This window comes from Vespula vulgaris, chromosome 7 (assembly GCF_905475345.1).
Source record: "Vespula vulgaris chromosome 7, iyVesVulg1.1, whole genome shotgun sequence".
Classification (NCBI taxonomy): Eukaryota; Metazoa; Arthropoda; class Insecta; order Hymenoptera; family Vespidae; genus Vespula; species Vespula vulgaris.
In genome coordinates, this window is record NC_066592.1 from 4,787,733 (window position 1) to 4,804,994 (window position 17,262).

The 17,262-nt window shown below is 35.0% G+C and overlaps 3 protein-coding genes across 4 annotated transcripts; 1 reads left to right on the forward strand and 2 right to left on the reverse strand.

Annotated features, from left to right (window-relative positions):
- The first annotated feature begins 189 nt into the window (after window positions 1–189).
- On the forward strand, window positions 190–2,515 carry LOC127065275 (trichohyalin-like). The gene is made up of 4 exons (XM_050997375.1): window positions 190–832; window positions 1,142–1,425; window positions 1,854–2,101; window positions 2,174–2,515. The coding sequence occupies exons 1-4, from the start codon at window positions 477–479 to the stop codon at window positions 2,513–2,515; spliced, it is 1,230 nt and encodes a 409-aa protein (XP_050853332.1). The 5' UTR covers window positions 190–476.
- A 62-nt stretch (window positions 2,516–2,577) lies between these two features.
- LOC127065274 (dnaJ homolog subfamily C member 3) lies at window positions 2,578–5,587 on the reverse strand. The gene is made up of 6 exons (XM_050997374.1): window positions 5,182–5,587; window positions 4,996–5,106; window positions 4,683–4,882; window positions 4,286–4,611; window positions 3,865–4,208; window positions 2,578–3,779 (listed from the first exon to the last, which is right to left on the reverse strand). The coding sequence occupies exons 1-6, from the start codon at window positions 5,228–5,230 to the stop codon at window positions 3,361–3,363; spliced, it is 1,449 nt and encodes a 482-aa protein (XP_050853331.1). The 5' UTR covers window positions 5,231–5,587; the 3' UTR covers window positions 2,578–3,360.
- A 147-nt stretch (window positions 5,588–5,734) lies between these two features.
- LOC127065269 (ATP-dependent RNA helicase DDX3X) lies at window positions 5,735–16,866 on the reverse strand. Of its 2 annotated transcripts, XR_007781986.1 has the most exons (9): window positions 16,509–16,866; window positions 15,556–15,637; window positions 14,899–15,449; window positions 14,344–14,813; window positions 13,929–14,233; window positions 13,517–13,810; window positions 13,159–13,422; window positions 12,735–12,908; window positions 5,735–7,024 (listed from the first exon to the last, which is right to left on the reverse strand). XR_007781986.1 is itself a non-coding variant. In XM_050997363.1 (8 exons), exons 1-8 carry the CDS (start codon window positions 16,551–16,553, stop codon window positions 12,799–12,801), a joined length of 2,121 nt encoding a protein of 706 aa, XP_050853320.1. In that variant the 5' UTR covers window positions 16,554–16,866; the 3' UTR covers window positions 5,735–12,798. The 2 variants fall into 2 exon arrangements, 1 of the variants encoding a protein (XP_050853320.1); XM_050997363.1 differs by having other exon boundaries at window positions 5,735–12,908.
- Window positions 16,867–17,262: the final 396 nt, after the last annotated feature.

The following is a 17,262-nucleotide window of genomic DNA, read 5'->3' on the forward strand; positions in this document are numbered from 1 at the left end:
TATCTTTGGCTATGAATTTAGAAAAAATTTCAAAGCTCGATTTAGAAAGCATGGTAAGAATGATATAAAAAATATTAATTCTTAGACAAATACTAAACTTATACACCTTATATATATATATATATATATATATATATATAACATATTTTACATTTTATGTATAAAAAATTCTTACAAATCCGATAAGAAATCAATGTTTAGGTGCAAAAAGATATACAAAAAAAGATAAAAGAAGAAAAAGAAGAAGAAATAGACGAAGGAATAGAAATAGCCACCATTGTTGATATTAAATCCAAAAAGCTTTTACAAGGAGAAGAATTCATAATACATAAAAAGCGGGGAGGCTTTCTCTATCCTAGACCTAGTATATTTCCATTGCCGCCAACTTTAATAGAAACGGAAACGGAAACAATCGATACCAACGATAAAGTATTCATATAAATATCTTTATATAACGAATACACTCTTAAAATGATATGTATATACAGGTCGATGATATAAAAGAGGTGATCACAGAAGAGATAATAACAGAAAACAGTTTTGTGAAATCCGAAAATATAGGGGTGAAGAGTATGCAATTCGACATATTTCCTATAACAATTTTAACACCGTACGAAGCAAGAGCGATAGCCTCTGTCCTTCAGGAATGCGTAGATCATTTAGCTATCGTACGATATACCATACCAGCAGAGATCGATGATCGTTGGGACGATATCACGAAACCTATAAACGAGAAATACGGTGGCCCGGAAGAACCCCATATAATCATCAGGGAGGAAACTAATTTACCACCATTGATGTTGTCGAATGCGGAAAAATTTCAGAGAGACAGGTTCGTGTCCGAATTTTTCTCCTTTTATTATTAACGTATGTAAAAAGGAACGAACTTTTATACAATATCCATTATTCGAAAGATTATATTACATCCATCATCTGTGCAACGTTGAAAACTTTTCATTATTTTATTCTAATTATTAATCATCGATATTTATGTTAATTTAAATTGCGTTATTATTTTTATCGTTTTCCATTGATATTCTTTAATTATTTAAAAAGATATTTAAGATCGATACTTTTTGAAGATAATGTTCTCAAATATCTCGTTGTTAAATAAATTATCTCGTTAGGAGTAACATTTCAGAACTTATATGCACAAGATTTTAAAGATGACTCTCGATGAAATCAAACATTATCGAAAATTCAACGTCCTCGAAGAGGAGGTCAATGATATTATGAGGATGTTGGAGGACGAGAATAATCTTGATAAAACTTGTACGTTCTGGGAAAATCAAGTTAATCAATTACGACAATTGATCAAGGACGAAACGAGCAAGCAGGAACGTGAGAAGAGACAGTTGTTGAAATCGGCTCAAATGACAAAAGCGAAAATCGATGATACTATCTACGAAGTCGCATTGAAAATGGGTACGTAGTTTCTTCCACGCACGCACGCGCTTGACTTCATTTTATTTTAAATACAGTATATCGATTAAAATATATCGGTATAATCCAACTTTATCACAAATAAAAAGAAATAAAAAGAAGACAATATCTTTGTTAACACATTTTTAAATTTATATATACTATATATATATCATTTTATAAAAAAATAGTCTTTAAAAAACTATCTTTGCTACAGAAATTCTTTATTTATAAAATATAATTTCATGATATAATCACGTGACATAAATATATTATTATAAAACAAATTATCCGTTTTTTCTTTTTTTTTCTTTTTTTCTTATCATCAAAGATAACGAACTTTAATATAAAATAATATAGGACGTTATTACAAAATATTGAATTGTACCAATAGATAATATAATATTTAAAACAAATATTCGTGTTCTCAGGTTACGTGGAGAACTGGGAAAATGCGAGATTTAATCAGCATTCGTTGAAAATTACAACGGAAGAGCAAGATCTTTTAAATGAAATCGACGAATATCAAAAGAAGCAGATCATAGAGAAAATTGTTACTGACGAGATATGTGCTTACTATCAGGAGAATATCAAAAATATGGAGAATGAGATGTTAGAATGGTCCGATCAATACGACCAAGAGATGGAAAAAAGACAACGAGATATAGACAATTTAAAGGTATTTTTTTTTTCTTTTTTATTCAACAAAATTTTTTTCGTTTCTAATTGTTTGTTTTCTTTCGTCCGAAAGGTAAAAGTTGAAGAACAAAAACTCGAAATTCAAGATTTGCATATTATGAAAGACGAGAGACAGGAAGTTATCGACAATTATCTAGCTGAAATAAAGAGATTAGAAGAGGAAGCTAAATACCAAGCGCTTCTCAATCATGCCGCAACAGTTATTCAAGCAGCAATAAGAGGATATTTGGTGAGACACGAACTAGGTGAGTATAAAAATCTTCGAGCACGATTACGTAAGAGAAAGAAATTGGCAGCTGCGAAAAGAAGGAAATTGGAAAAACAACGAAAGATATTGGAGGAGGAAGAAATGAAGAAATTGAAAGATGCTAGGCTTAGAGGCAGAATTAAGTGAATAAAGAAGCAAAGTTCGACGTTGCGTTTCGAAGGATAAAAAAAATATATACTACTAGGTAGTTCGATGTTTGTCCGTATTTATCTGTATAAATTATTCAAATATACTTTTAAACAATGATTAGAGATACAATATTTACATAAAATTCTGACTCACACTCATGCGAACACACACGCGCACAGCATTGTCCTATATATCGGTGGTAATCAATGGCATCGAATAGATATACCCATTGAAAAAAACCATACGATAGATATCCGATAAAAAGTATCTACAATCGACAATAGAGGATCATCGAAAAATGACACTCGGATATATCTTGGACTTACATCGCGAAATACCGACGGCCGTTCTTCCTATAAATGTCAAGAGTGATCTCAATTCAATCGAAATACAATCACAGACTTCGTTGGTTACATCGATACATAACTCAAGAGAATGAACATAACCATAACACACGTTTACAATCGTGATATACAATCAATAATATTCATTACTTCAGTCTGCGTATAGAAAATACGTTAATGTTTAATCAATATATATCGGCTTTCAATTAGCCAATCATTAATTATGTTAAATTGTTCGCGCACTTTCATTATTCAATATTTTCAAATGAAATTAAATATCCTCTAATAGCTCATGTACGATTCATCAAATCGTATTTTTCGAACGTGGTCCTTCGATCTCGAAAATGTTGAAGATGCGAGATTACCAACGAGGTAGATTTAGCGAAATCATATTTAGAAATAAAATAGCTAAATTCGAAATTGTGGGCCAAAAATGACACAGAAACAACGAATCGGCTATTTCAATTGCGCTAGGACGATTAAAATCGAAATGCGTAATTAATTGAAATGGAATTTAAATTGGAAAGGTGAACCATGAAAATGATGAAATTCTTGGAAGGGATTGAAGCCTTGCTGATGCTTTCCAGATTCAGGATCCAATGGATCCTCGCCTTGATCGAATTTTGCTCTCTTTTCGTCATCAGTTAGTACTTCTTTGGCAGCAGCAATATCTATGAATTTCTTTTCCGCTCGTTTCTTCTCTTCGCCTTCTTGGAAGTTATCGGGATGCCATTTTTGTGCCGCTTTTCTATACGCTTTAATAATTTCACGTTTCGAAGCTGTCCTAGATACACCCAAAATTTTGTAATAATCCCGCGACTCTGAAAGTTTTTGTCGTTGTTGAGCTTTCTGTAATCCTTGCTTTGCTCTTTGCAAATCAGGATCCATTTCCAAAGCTTTTTTGTAATCTCTTATCGCTGTTTCAAAAAAAAAAAAAATACGAGAAAATTATTAAATTATTATCAAATGAATCGTAACATAATACACGAATCGATACGTTACCATCATCATACAATTCATTGGCCAGATACGCTTCCGCACTGTCACACAAAATAGCTGGCTCTCGTCGTATCTTTAATGCTTCTTGACAATTATTAATTGCATCACTTGGTTCTGAGTTAGCTGTGTAACATTTGCAAAGTAACTGCAAGGCAGTAAATCTAACATGTTTTACAGTTGCTTCTAAACGGAGTACACGTTCGGCGGAATCTATACAACCTTGAGCATTATTGGCATCCTCCGAAGATTCTGCTTTTCCCAAAAATTTAGATACTTCTTTAATCTTTTTATAAAATGGGAAACACTTTTTATGTTCTGGATCTAATTTTAAACACTCCCGAATTTCCCTAAACATTTATATTACGTTAGAATCACAAACTATAAAATTTAAAAGTAATAAATTTCACAGAGATAGACATCTCACCTTAATGATTCTTCAACTTGTCCAATACGATAGTGCATACTGGACAGCTTAAAATAACCTTCCGTATTGTCAGATAGTAACTTAGTAGTGGAACGTATATCACTAATAGCACTCATATAATCTCCTAGAGCATCATGACATTCTGCTCTCAGCTCTCTAAGTTCAAGCGACCATGGACAAGTTTCTATAAGTCGTGTTATATGTTGGATCGCCGTCCTGCAATCCCCACTTTTAACCATATCTTCTGCATATTGCATGTCGATTTCAAGATTTGGTATCATGTATGACATAGTTACAGCTTCCTCATTCTGTGGCTCTATTGCAAGCTACAAAGACAGCATGTATTTTAATCTATGTAAATCGATTGCGGATATATTATATACAAACGGATACATACAACTTCTTCATAATTCTGTTTGGCTAAATCAAACTTTGCTTGTTTGAATAAAACATTTCCACGTTGCAGTCTAGCTGCTGTAAAATCTGGCTTCAATTCCAAAACTTTGTCAAGATCATGAATCGCGAACTTAGCTTTCCCTAGTGCCAAATATACCATACCCCTATTATAATACGCTAAATAATTATTAGGATCTCCCTCTAAAATAAATAACATGAATTAATATGAAGTTGTTAGAAAATAAAGAGACACGCACATAGACACACGACGCACACACACACACTATGCACACGCATACAATAACCAAACTTACCAATTGCCGCATGATAATGTGACAATGCATCTTGCAACTGTCCATGTACAAGAAATTCTCTACCTAATTCCAAATGTTTATTAATTTCTAATTGTGAAACGCTGCCGACCACTAAAACGCAAATCCAAAGCTATTATTTTATATATCTAAATTACTTTTCAAAGTATATAGGTTAGGATTACTTACAATCAAAAGATATATCCAAAAAAACCAATAACAAGCCGTAGTGATACATGACTGGATATAAAATTGATTCACAGTCTTCAATGTAATTTCATAAATAAGTAAAGAAACAGTCTGCCTTCAAAAAGATATACTTATCCTGCCGATAACATAAAACTGTCCAACCACACCGCCATTGCGATCGTGGTCTTACATGATTGGTCCAGCTCACACGATTGATTCCCACCAATGAGCGTTTGTCGCGCTTTGACAGACAAGGCGGGCTTTATTTGAAATTTTTAAACTACGAAAATCAATACCTAATACTCTAACTTATCGATTTCTATACAAATTATCGATGATTCTTCGATATCGCAAATATTATATCTACGTGTATAAATTGAATCATTACGATTTAATGTCCCCTATCAAAATCTTTCTTATTTTTTCTCTTTTTTTTTCAAATATAGAAGCGAGATTTATATCGACGTTCCTATCAAACGATAAAATGATATAACGCGACGAAAATGCACAATAAAAATATTAATAACGAGGGATAAATAATCAGAATATAAAATAGTTCACGAAACGCCAATCCTTTTCGCACCTTTATTATTATATCGATTCATTTCGTAGAAGTCTCCTGTCACTTCGTATAATACTATAAATAAACGAAAGAATCACCGAACGAATAAACAGTTACTGAACATGCGCGATACATCGACCCGTATGAAGTAGTATATTTTGTAACAATATTGACACTTTAAAATCATTCTTCACGCGAGTCTCCTCCTTTGAGGGAGGAGGCGGGGCGGGTGGGGGTGGGTGGGTGCGAGCACGCGTTTATTTCGGTGGACCGTGTCGCGAACTTATCGCTAATGAACGAGATGTGTATACATTTTATATAGCTATATACACACTTGTGTTATTTTAAGGCTGGTTTTTCTTTTTTTTTCTTTTTCTTTTTTTTCTTTTTTTTTTTTTTTTTTTACTTGAGACACTTTTTTTTATTTATTATTTCTTTCGATAGCCGTACGACGTACAGTTGATTTTTATTGTTGTTGTTGTTGTTTTTCTTGTTGCAATTTTTCCTCTTACGCTGTTTTTTTCATTTCTTTCTCACATTCTCTCTCTCTCTCTCTCTCTCTCTCTCTCTCTTTCTCTCTCTCTCTCTTTCTCTATCACTCTTTCTCTCTCTCTCTCTCTCTTTCTCTCCTTATCTAGGCATAAACGTGTATATATGTGCAATATTATTAATAAGAGACCAACCGACAGAATAATACGTTCTACGAATTTCACCGTTACCATCAATTTCTTACAATTTTGCCAGTTATTCGCCGTCAGTGAAGTTAGATCTATAGAAGTATCATTACAGTTACAAAAGGAAAATGTAACGAGCGCCGTTCATCCCGGTACAACACAAGATGCGATAATGGATTTTTTCCCACATTATTAAACGAGTATCTCTCTCTCTCTCTCTCTCTCTCTCTCTTATCTTTCATTCACTTGTTCACTCTTTCTCTCTCATCTTTCATTCACTTGTTCACTCACTCTCTCTCTCACACATTTCTTGCATTACTTTCTTCCCATTCTCTTATTCTACACGACGACGAACGACGCTTTCCAAGTGAAACATTCATTAAAGTTAAACAGACATTTTCTTTTGCCATCCCGCTTAGTTTTATGTCCACGTATCGTCATCATCATCATCAACGTTATCATTATTATCATCATAATCATCGTCATATTCACCTACGTGCATAACTCTCGAATGGCAGGCTTAAATTATGATGCATTGTGTACTTTTTATTCTTATTGTTCGCGTTTACTCACCCGCTCGATCAGCAATATTAATTTATATTTTGTTCTAAAAAAGAAAAAAAAAAGAAAATATTAACAAAAAAGTAACTCGTATAATCAAAGATCAGATACGCACAAAAAAAATACTAAGAACATTCTATAAACAAATGTTCGCTCTTAAAACGCAACGCTAAAAACGTTAAAATCGATATGACACAAATACTAATCTTCGGTACGTTCGAAAGGATATGTGCGTGCAAAGAAAAACAAAAATGAAAATAAAAAAAAAGAAATTGAAAATTACTACTACTAAAAATTAAGAAGAGAAAAAATAAAAGATTCGCACGTGAAGAAATTTTCTAGTTAACGATATACACCGATCGCACTGTCGATAATCTCGTTGATACTGCTTGCACTCGTTTATTAACTGTATGGCTATGCGTAAGTGTGTAAGAGTAGGTATGTGTGTTTGTGTATAATGTATCTTACAATTGTATCTTTCTATCCTGTACACATGTATAAATGTAAGTGTTAGCTTGTCTCTTTGTGTATGTGCTTTAAAACGCGCTATGTTTCCCTTAGCAATGATTGCAGTCACAGTTTTAACATTGTTTCTTTGAAACACATGTAATATACGATCATTATTAATTTGTAGCCCCTTCTCCTTTTGTTTTTGCACTTATTCCAAAGTAGAACATGAATGCGCTGGTCGCGCGACCCTTTTTTCGTTCCACTCATCATAATCATAATCATTATCATCATCATCATCATCATCATCATCATCGTCATCATCATCATCTATATGTATATAGTTCCTTTCTGCACAGAAATCCATGAAATATTTCCGAAGGCTGCTCGTCCGATATACTTTAGAGGACCAAACATGACAAAAGGTACTTGTTTAAAGAATACAAAAAAAATTAGAGAGAAAAAAAACAGAACAAGATAACTGTCCTTTCGAGTTAACACGTTATATAACTCGTTAAAATAAATACTAATCGTAAGTAGATTAATAAATAGTATCGTTTAATTATACTTCATCGCTCACCTATTTTCTTTCTAAATACGCTAAGTTTCTAAATCATAATACCGTACGTTTTCGATTCTTTGTTTGTTTGTTGTTGGTTTTTTTTTCTTGTTGTTTTCTTTCTTTTTTCTTTTCTTTTAAATGTATACATTGTATGTATATTACGAAACGGTGGAAATATCTGACCATTCCATAAAAAGTTTATCGCTTCTCCCACGCAACGGATATAGCAACTACGACTTTATCGTCTCTCTCTCTCTCTCTCTCTCTCTCTCTCTCCCTCTCTCTTCCTTTCCCTCTCCCTCTTCTTCTATGGGTAACAAGTTACAAAGTGTTGTATTCGCGATTGTACAAATAAAATATAATGGTACGATATCTAGATAAAATTATTACATAAAGGCGAATACGAAACGATATTTATAATATGGAAAAAATACAAAAAGATTATCCCACGAGGTCAGATTAAAAATTATTACAATTAATATATATATATACACATAATATATGTAATATATGTGTATGTATATATGTATACATATATGAATATGTATATATATATATATTATTTATTATATATATATTATATATATATGTATATATATACATATATATTAATATATATATTAATATGTAAACGCGAGATAATGATGAAATTTTCGTTCTATGTTAAGATCCGCCTAGGAGCTAATTACAATATACAATAAATAATACAGGTTACGCGTTATAGTGTATTTAAGGAATGAAATTGGACTTTATAATCCTGAATTTGTTATTTGATAGAGATAACGAGTACAGAGCGCATGGTGATCATATGATAATCACATGAATATATTGTAGAATAAATACGTTTAGAAGACTTGCTTGCGCGTAATCTTTTTTTTTTTTTTATATGGCAGTCAAAAAGTTTAGCCGTAACTTTTTTTCTATCTTTATCTTTCTCTCTCTTTTTTTATCTTCGATATTACTGATTAATCACATAAATATATAAACATAAATTTTTTACGAATCATTTATATTTCCAATACTCTCAACGCAAATATACGTACTTTATATACGTTACATATATTCAGGATAATAAATTCCAATGGGATTCTTTCCCTCGCCAAGTAAAACAACGTACTGTTATATTTTTCTTTAAAAATTGAATTTATCGGGCGTACGGCCTTGCGTGATAACGTCTGCAAAAGCGATAAAAAGAAATAATTAAGTGGCTAACTCCAACGATAGCGATAAAATCTACGATTATTAAAATTAAGAAAAAGAAATATATAATAGAAAATAAAGAAAGGAAAAAAAGAAAAAAGAAAAAATAGAAAAAGACACAAAACTAAATCAAAACAATCAACGCCATTGGGTCGTCAAAAATTATTTTAAAGCGACATATAATATACGTATAGATCGCTTTTTCTTTTCTTTAACGCGAGGATTATCTTCTCCTCTTTTAAAATCTTCTTGGCAGGGCATCCGAACTGACAATATAATATATGTATATATAAGTGCATATATATATATATGTATCTATATATATATACACACAGATACACACATATGTGTTACACTCGATGAGACGAATCTTATAAGAGAAGTTTGAAACCACTTGCACCATATATAGTCGGAAGCCAAGAATTATTCGTAAAGACTATGTGAAAAGTTCTAGTTGAAATAATCATTGTTTCCTCGCGATGGAGGCATTCACACCTTGGTCCACGGTCACACGGCATACGATTCACGCACGCGATTGCACTATATAAATCTATTAATATAACAAGTATAAGTATGACATGTCTAAAAATCCTGTCAGTTGTCACGCAAATCGAATTTGTACTTTTTCTTACATGGATTAGGTAAGAATCCGACGTGTTTGCACAAAAGATATCGATAATCTATAAAGCCCTACCAACGATCATATTATATTCCGTCATCGTCATTATCGTCGTCATTGACGTTATCGTCGTCGTCGTCGTCGTTGTCGTCGTCGTCATCGTCGTCGTCCTCGTCATCGTCATCGTCATCGTCATTCACATTGAATAACGATACGACACGCGTCATCTGGTCATTGACTATCTATCATATTAATGCGCGATTTACTTTAAGTAGAAACAATGTCCCAAAATACATCTCTCTTTGGGACCGCAAGAGCTAGCGTTCAGCCCTCCCCCAATCGGACAACAGCCATTTGTTATTCTTCGTGTTATTAGTGTAACGACTTAATATTCCAACTTTACAGCTCGAACAACATATCGAGCTATACATTCCCGACATTCAATACCGATAAATTAATACATTTAATATTTGTATTTTCATTAATGGTTTCTCTTTTTCTTTCTCTCTTTCTCACTCTTTCTCTCTCTCTCTCTCTCTCTCACTCTCTCTCTCTCTCTCTCGCTCGCTCGCTCGCTCTCTCTTTCTTTCTATCTATCTCTCTTCCTCACATTTATTTTTTTTTCTTTTCTTTCAATTCACTTGGAAATTGAATGTCACAAGATCGTTCGATATCACAGTCGTTTTTCAATTATTTTATAATGTTATGTATTTACGAATAGTACTTAGTATGTATATATATAGCGCGTTATCGTACTGATAAATATAGTTATAAAATAGGTATTATGAGTGCGTCTCTTGTGCCTCCTTAAATTAAGGGGCTTGCTGCTCCTTTTTTTCTCGAGCTCAGCTAAACCAGCAGTGCATTCATTTTTGTATGCTCTCTCTCTCTCTTTCTTTCTTTCTATCTATCTCTATCTTTATCTCTAAACCCCACCCCTGTAACTGCAACCGTATTATTTTACCCGCCTTAGAGTGTTCCTTATTTTTCTCGTATAAAGCACTCTCTCTCTCCCTCCCTTCCTCTCTCTCTCTCTCTTTCTCTCTCTCTCTCTCTCTCATTCTTTCTCTCTCTCTCTCTCTCTCTCTCTCTCTCTCTCGCAACCAGTATCATATTATAGTTTAACATTTTGTATAACACACCGTACCAATTTTTTCTCATGGGGCAACGTCTTTGTTACGTTTAGAAATGATTTGTAAGAATATGTTAAAATTCATGTACACACGCGATAGATGTACCATGTTTTTTATATTTTTTTTTTGTTAGAGGGGAAGCGGGGTTTTTTTAATTTCCCCTACCGAAGCATAAACACGAATAATTGTTTCGTTTAAAATAACAACGAAAAGGGGGTACAAAGGAAGGAAAAATAAAAAAGAAAAAAAAAGAAAAAGAAATAAAAAGTAGAAGAAGAAAAGATTCCACCGATCGAAAAATCATTTTACAAAATACCTCTTCCATACTTCTCTACGCGCATAGACACAACTAACGAGAAGTTATTTGATAAAATGTATATATATATTATAGAAATGAGATTTCTAAAGGTATCTCAAGACGTACCCTATTATTTATTTACTTATTTATTCTTTTCCGGACTCGAGTTTCTCGATTCCCAGAAAAACTTCACGTGGCTTATTCGATTAAAACCGTGATATTGCCGGCACAACGTAGTCTGTCTCTGGGGACGGCAAAACAACAAAGTACCATTCGTTGCTGAGTTGTATTATGTTCGAAAAGAAAAAATAAAAAGAAATATGTATGTGTATGTATGTGTGTGTGTATATATATATCTACACACATATATATTCATACATACATATAAGAAAAAAAAGCAATCAAAAGAAAAATAATAAAGTAATCGTCATGAAATATATGGCGATAATGGCTGGACGTACCACGGGCGCCAGAGATAAACGTTTTGGTAATCGAAAGTAATGCCAGTATACCGAAACTAAATGATACGAGTAGTCGATCTTTGAGAAGAATCACCTTCATTCATTTTGAGAGTATCTCAACGATCAATCATTCTCGTATTCTCTATGCGTCTATCGACAAATATACTCATTCACCATGTCTCTCTTTCTCTTTCTCTCTCTCTCTCTCTCTCTCTCTTTCTCTCTCTCTCTCAATCTCTTTCAATCTCTCTCAATCTCTCTCGCTCTCACTCTTTCAAAGAATTGAAATAATAAAGCTACAATGAGCCCCGTAGTCTCGACAGGAGTTCTAAAAAATTTTACTAAGTTTCTTCATCTACTATGTAGTATTACATTGTTACCTTCGGAACAGGCATTAACGACCAATCGATTTGATTTATTAGTGATTAGATACTACTTGTATTCGTCGACGCGCAATAGCAACGAGACGTTGGCTGGATTTCTAACTAGCGCTTAACAAATCCTACACACTTGTTGCGGATATCTTGATATTATATATTTCTTCGTCCGAGATCATTCAGAGTTTCTTCTAATTATTTCTAGAAATTATTTATGTGTGCACCGGCATTTATCTCTTTGATATCCGATGACAAAATATAGTCTTCTTATATCAGCTACCGAGGATTTGTTAAGACTCGAGAACGCGCACGAATAAGTATGTGTATGTATTTGTGTGTGTGTGTGTGTGTGTGTATGTGTGTATATGAAGTGTGTAGTAGTGGAATTCAATCAACATAGTTTGCTCGGGGTTTTTTTTCTTTCTTTTTTTCCTTCGGAAACTGGAGTGCACAGGCAGTCAGCAAACGTGAATGGATTATACGCGATACTGTCTGTCCTTTGATATATGTATATATGTATATATACGTATATACATATATATATATATATATATGTATATGTGTATATATGCATATAACATACGCGAGAATATACGCACGCGTCCGTCGTAACGTGTGCTCGTTATATTGGATGTGTATGTCGTACGTGTCTTCCTTACATATAATTGAATTTGCGTGTAGAATAATAATGGTAGAAGTGGAAATAGAGATGGCGATAATGATTTATGACTTGTCCCATCCTCCCCACCAATCAGGATCATTACCGCTACTGTTGTTAGCGGTATTGTTGTATGACGAATTATAATTCCCTCCATACCCTCCTCCGTAACCGCCTGGAAAATTTAATCGCATTGTAAACAATATTTTACTTAAATAAAAACTCCGGCATACACAGACTCGTGAAGTCGAACGAATCTATTTTTCTGTACATTATTAGTACGAAAATGATCGATCCAAACGAGTCTGCTACTCGTGCGTTAAGACTCGTGCGAAAAACACTCGTTCTTAAATGGAGTAAAAATGGGAATAAATTTGAAAGAAAAAAAAAAAAAAAAAAAGAGAGAGAAAAGAAATTGACCTTACCTCCATAACTACCTGGTCTACTGGAAGGACCATTATTGCGTGTAGAACCACCACTCGGTTGCTGACGATAATCACGAGCACCGAAACCACCGCTGAAACGTCCTTTGGTACTACCTGGACGACGAGAACAACCACTGGAATAACGTACTTCCGCAAACAAATCTTCGAGCCAAGGTGGAAGCTCTTGGTTAGCTTCGACGAGTAGAGATACCAATTCTCGTACAAGATTATGATTCTTGTTATTAAAGAAGGATGTTGCTAAACCTATAAGCATCCATTCTTACAGATCGTATCATTCGTATTCCTTAGAAGATTTTATAACTGGTAGTATAGTGTGAAAAAGAAATAATAAACAAACCTAAGTTCCCCATACGTCCTGTACGACCGATACGATGAACATACTCCTCAACGTCACCTGGCAAATCGAAATTAATAACGTGTTTAACGTGAGGGATGTCAAGACCACGAGCAGCAACAGCAGTAGCAACAAGTATTGGCGCTTTTCCAGCACGGAATCGACGCAACGCATCTTCTCGTTCTCGCTGAGTTCTATCGCCGTGAATGCTGGTTACTGGATATCCCATCGTATGTAAATATTCTTCGAGCATGTCTGCTCCTTTCTTTGTTTCAACGAACACCAAAGTCAGTGCGGCTGAAATATTAAAGTACGAATAAGCATAAAACAGTAATTATCCTTAAAATCCATCAAAAAATAATAATAAATAATAATAAAAAAAAAAAAGAAAGAAAAGATTCACGCATTAACTCACAAGGATCTGAAAATCTGCTAGCTTGCAAAAGGTCGAGGAGATACGAGCGTTTATCCTGTTCCTCCACCCATACAATCTTTTGTGTAATATTTTCAGATGTAGAACCAACACGACCAACTGCTAAGAATATGTAATTGCTTAAGAAGTCTCGGGCTAATATCTGTATCTCCTTTGGGAACGTAGCAGAGAACATAAGAGTTTGTCTTTCTCCTGTTGGCGGCATCGTATCTTCTTCAACGATTCTTCTGATCTGAGGCTCGAAACCCATGTCTAACATACGATCTGCTTCGTCCAATACCAAGTATCTAAAGAAACAACGTCGACATTTTTGTTTACATCGTTGTAGAAATTCCGCAATAAGATCTCGTAGTAAAATTGTATAGCAAAGAAAGGAAAAGGGTTAACATAAATTTACCTGCAATTGTTTAAGCCGATTTTACCACGGCCAAGCATGTCCGCAAGACGACCAGGAGTCGCGACAAGTAAATGACAACCTCGATCTAATTCTCGCATTTGATCCACAATATTGGAGCCACCATAAACTACAGCAGGTCGCATACGCGATCTGTACGCGAACTTACGCGCTTCGTCATAAATTTGTGTAGCGAGTTCTCTCGTTGGTGCTAACACAAGACCTAATGGATATTGCTTACGTCTTCCAGAACTGCCCTGCGGTGGTGTCGCTTGGGGTCCGCTCTCATAAATCTGATTTAATATTGGCACTAAAAAGGCCGCTGTTTTACCAGACCCTGTTTGGGCACAGGCCATCACATCGCGCCGTCCGATGATGATCGGAATAGCGTATTTTTGAACTGGTGTAGGCTTATCATAACCTGCCAAGGTAATGCTGTTTTTTATTATCTCCGTCAGCTTAACCTCATCAAACTAAAATATAAACAATACACGTTAGACGATATACGTTGTCATTGACATTGTTACTGCGTTAAAGTCTGCGAACAGTTATACCGACCGATGTGATGTGTGGTGGTATGTCATCGCCAGTAGCCTCAACTGGTATATCCTCGTATTTACTAAAATTGATACCAGTATTACCAGTACCAAATAATTCCACCTCCAATCGCTCGTCTCTAGTTGTGGGAATCGTCCAATCGATTTCGTTTCTGCCTCCTCTACCTCCATCTCTGTCATCCTTCCAGCGACTGCCACCGCTCCCCATTCTGTGATCGTTTCTACTCTCTTGCCAACGATCATTTCTAGGTTGCTCCTGCCACCGATCATTGCCGGAACTAATCGGGCGATCACGGTCGGAATTTGGATATCTATAATCTCTTCCATTTTCCTGATTGGGAGTACGTCTATTACGTCCACCAAAGTTGCCAAAGTTTCCAAAATCGACGTCGCGTGCACTACGCGAATCTCTAAACCCTGGCCCTGCTCTGCCCCTATCTCTATCTCTCTCTCTTTCTCGGTCTCTATCCCGATCTCCACCTCTGTCTCTATCAGAATAAAGTGGCCGAGAGTTGGAACTGGAATGTTGATCACCGCTTGACGGTGCGCTACCTAAAATTACAATACGAAGCGTTATATCGGTTGTACTTCAAATCCTACAGAATTTTACGACTATTTCATTCTCTAAAATAAAGATATAAAACGTTCCAATGCTTACTTGCAGATTTATTACGCAGATGGGGTGGAACGTAGCGACCCCCACTTGGTTGGCGAGAACCCTGCAAGTCCAGACCAGCTAACTGTTGAGGAAAGAAAATAATCAATTTCTTTGATCCATATATTCTTTCACAACAAATCGAGTATCTCGGAATTGTTTACAATCTTGACATACATATATCAGATATTATTTCTTTTCAGCCAAATTTCCTAACAACATATTAACTAGAAAAATACGGATCAATGTTAAAAACATTTGAGATGGACGAAAAAAACTAGCGCGGATATCGACATTTTCCTCGATATCAAGTAAATTCGAGCGATTAATGTGATACGCGCCATAGTCTTGCGACTGTACGGTTAAGCATCTCTAACAGCGAAGTCGCTATTTTGCATTGTCTTCGCTCGCTCTAAAGATAATCGAGACAGGAAGCGATAGATGATTCGAGTGTAATATGCGACGAAAAGATATCGATGACGAAAAAATCATGATGTTTACAGTTTCTCTAAGAGTAGGATTTTACAAGGGATAAAAGAAAAAAAAAAGAAAAGAGCGGTATATAGTGTGCGTCATGGCACGAGGCATGCTGTTCCCGGAATTGGTTGCCGCCATTATAAAACCATACGTCACGAACTGGTTCAGAGTCGAGCCATCAGCGTTCTTAAGTGTACGACCGAACAAAGAGATACCAAAGCTAAGATTTTCGCGCATGCCTTTTGATATCCTGTAACGCCTAGATTCTAAGTCCATAATAACATCGTAAAGATGAATAAAAAAAGGATTAGAATGATACAGGGTGTAAATGCAACGTGTATGAAATGGAAGTATAAGAAAGAGAGGAAAGGGTAGGAGAAGGAGAAGGAGAAGGGAGGGGGGAAGAGAAGCAGCTCAGAGAGAAAATTGTCAGCATGAGATATTAGAAATACACTTCTTATAATAGCATTTCTTTTTACCTGCTGCTCTAGACCTGATCCATTCTGGTTGGCTGCATTACTCATATTACTCCGCCTCGGTGCGTAGTTTTCGTAGCTCTGCCGTAGATTCTCGTGTAGCTCACTCTCCCCTAGTCGTATCTCTCTCACCGTGCCAAAAAAGTTCAACGTTCTCGTTTTCTTATATTTTTCTTTTTCTTACTTATTGTACGCCAATCTGCGAACGAAACTCGGTCGTCGATCCGAACGGTCGTAATACCGGTATCCGTCTGACGCTATACTCTGATACAAACGATGCTTGAAGACTGACTGCTACGAAGAGAGAGAGGCCCCTGGCCACACTTGACGTCGACGCAACAAAAATGGCCGAGAAACGCGAGATATAGACAGCAACATGGCGTTCTCTTTATATCCGCCGGATGTTACATTTCTGAAAAAGGAACATTCCAATTCCACACGTTTCTTACGTTTGTTACAATTAATTCTTAGCGCTTCTCACATTCGATCATATTAAAATTAAATTAAACTCGATAATTACATGAAATATTAATGAAACGTACATATTTTCTTTTCTTGCATCTCTGCAATGTCAGAGAAATCTAAATTTTTTATATTTTTATCATCGATTAGTGTAATTAATTCATCGAAATGAACTTTAAACCTTGCGCTAAGAAAATATACCAAGTCATCTTGACTGATGACTCAATAATAAATAATATTAAATTAAAGGATACAGATATAATTTAGTGCATACGCATGTTTATATGTGTGTGTG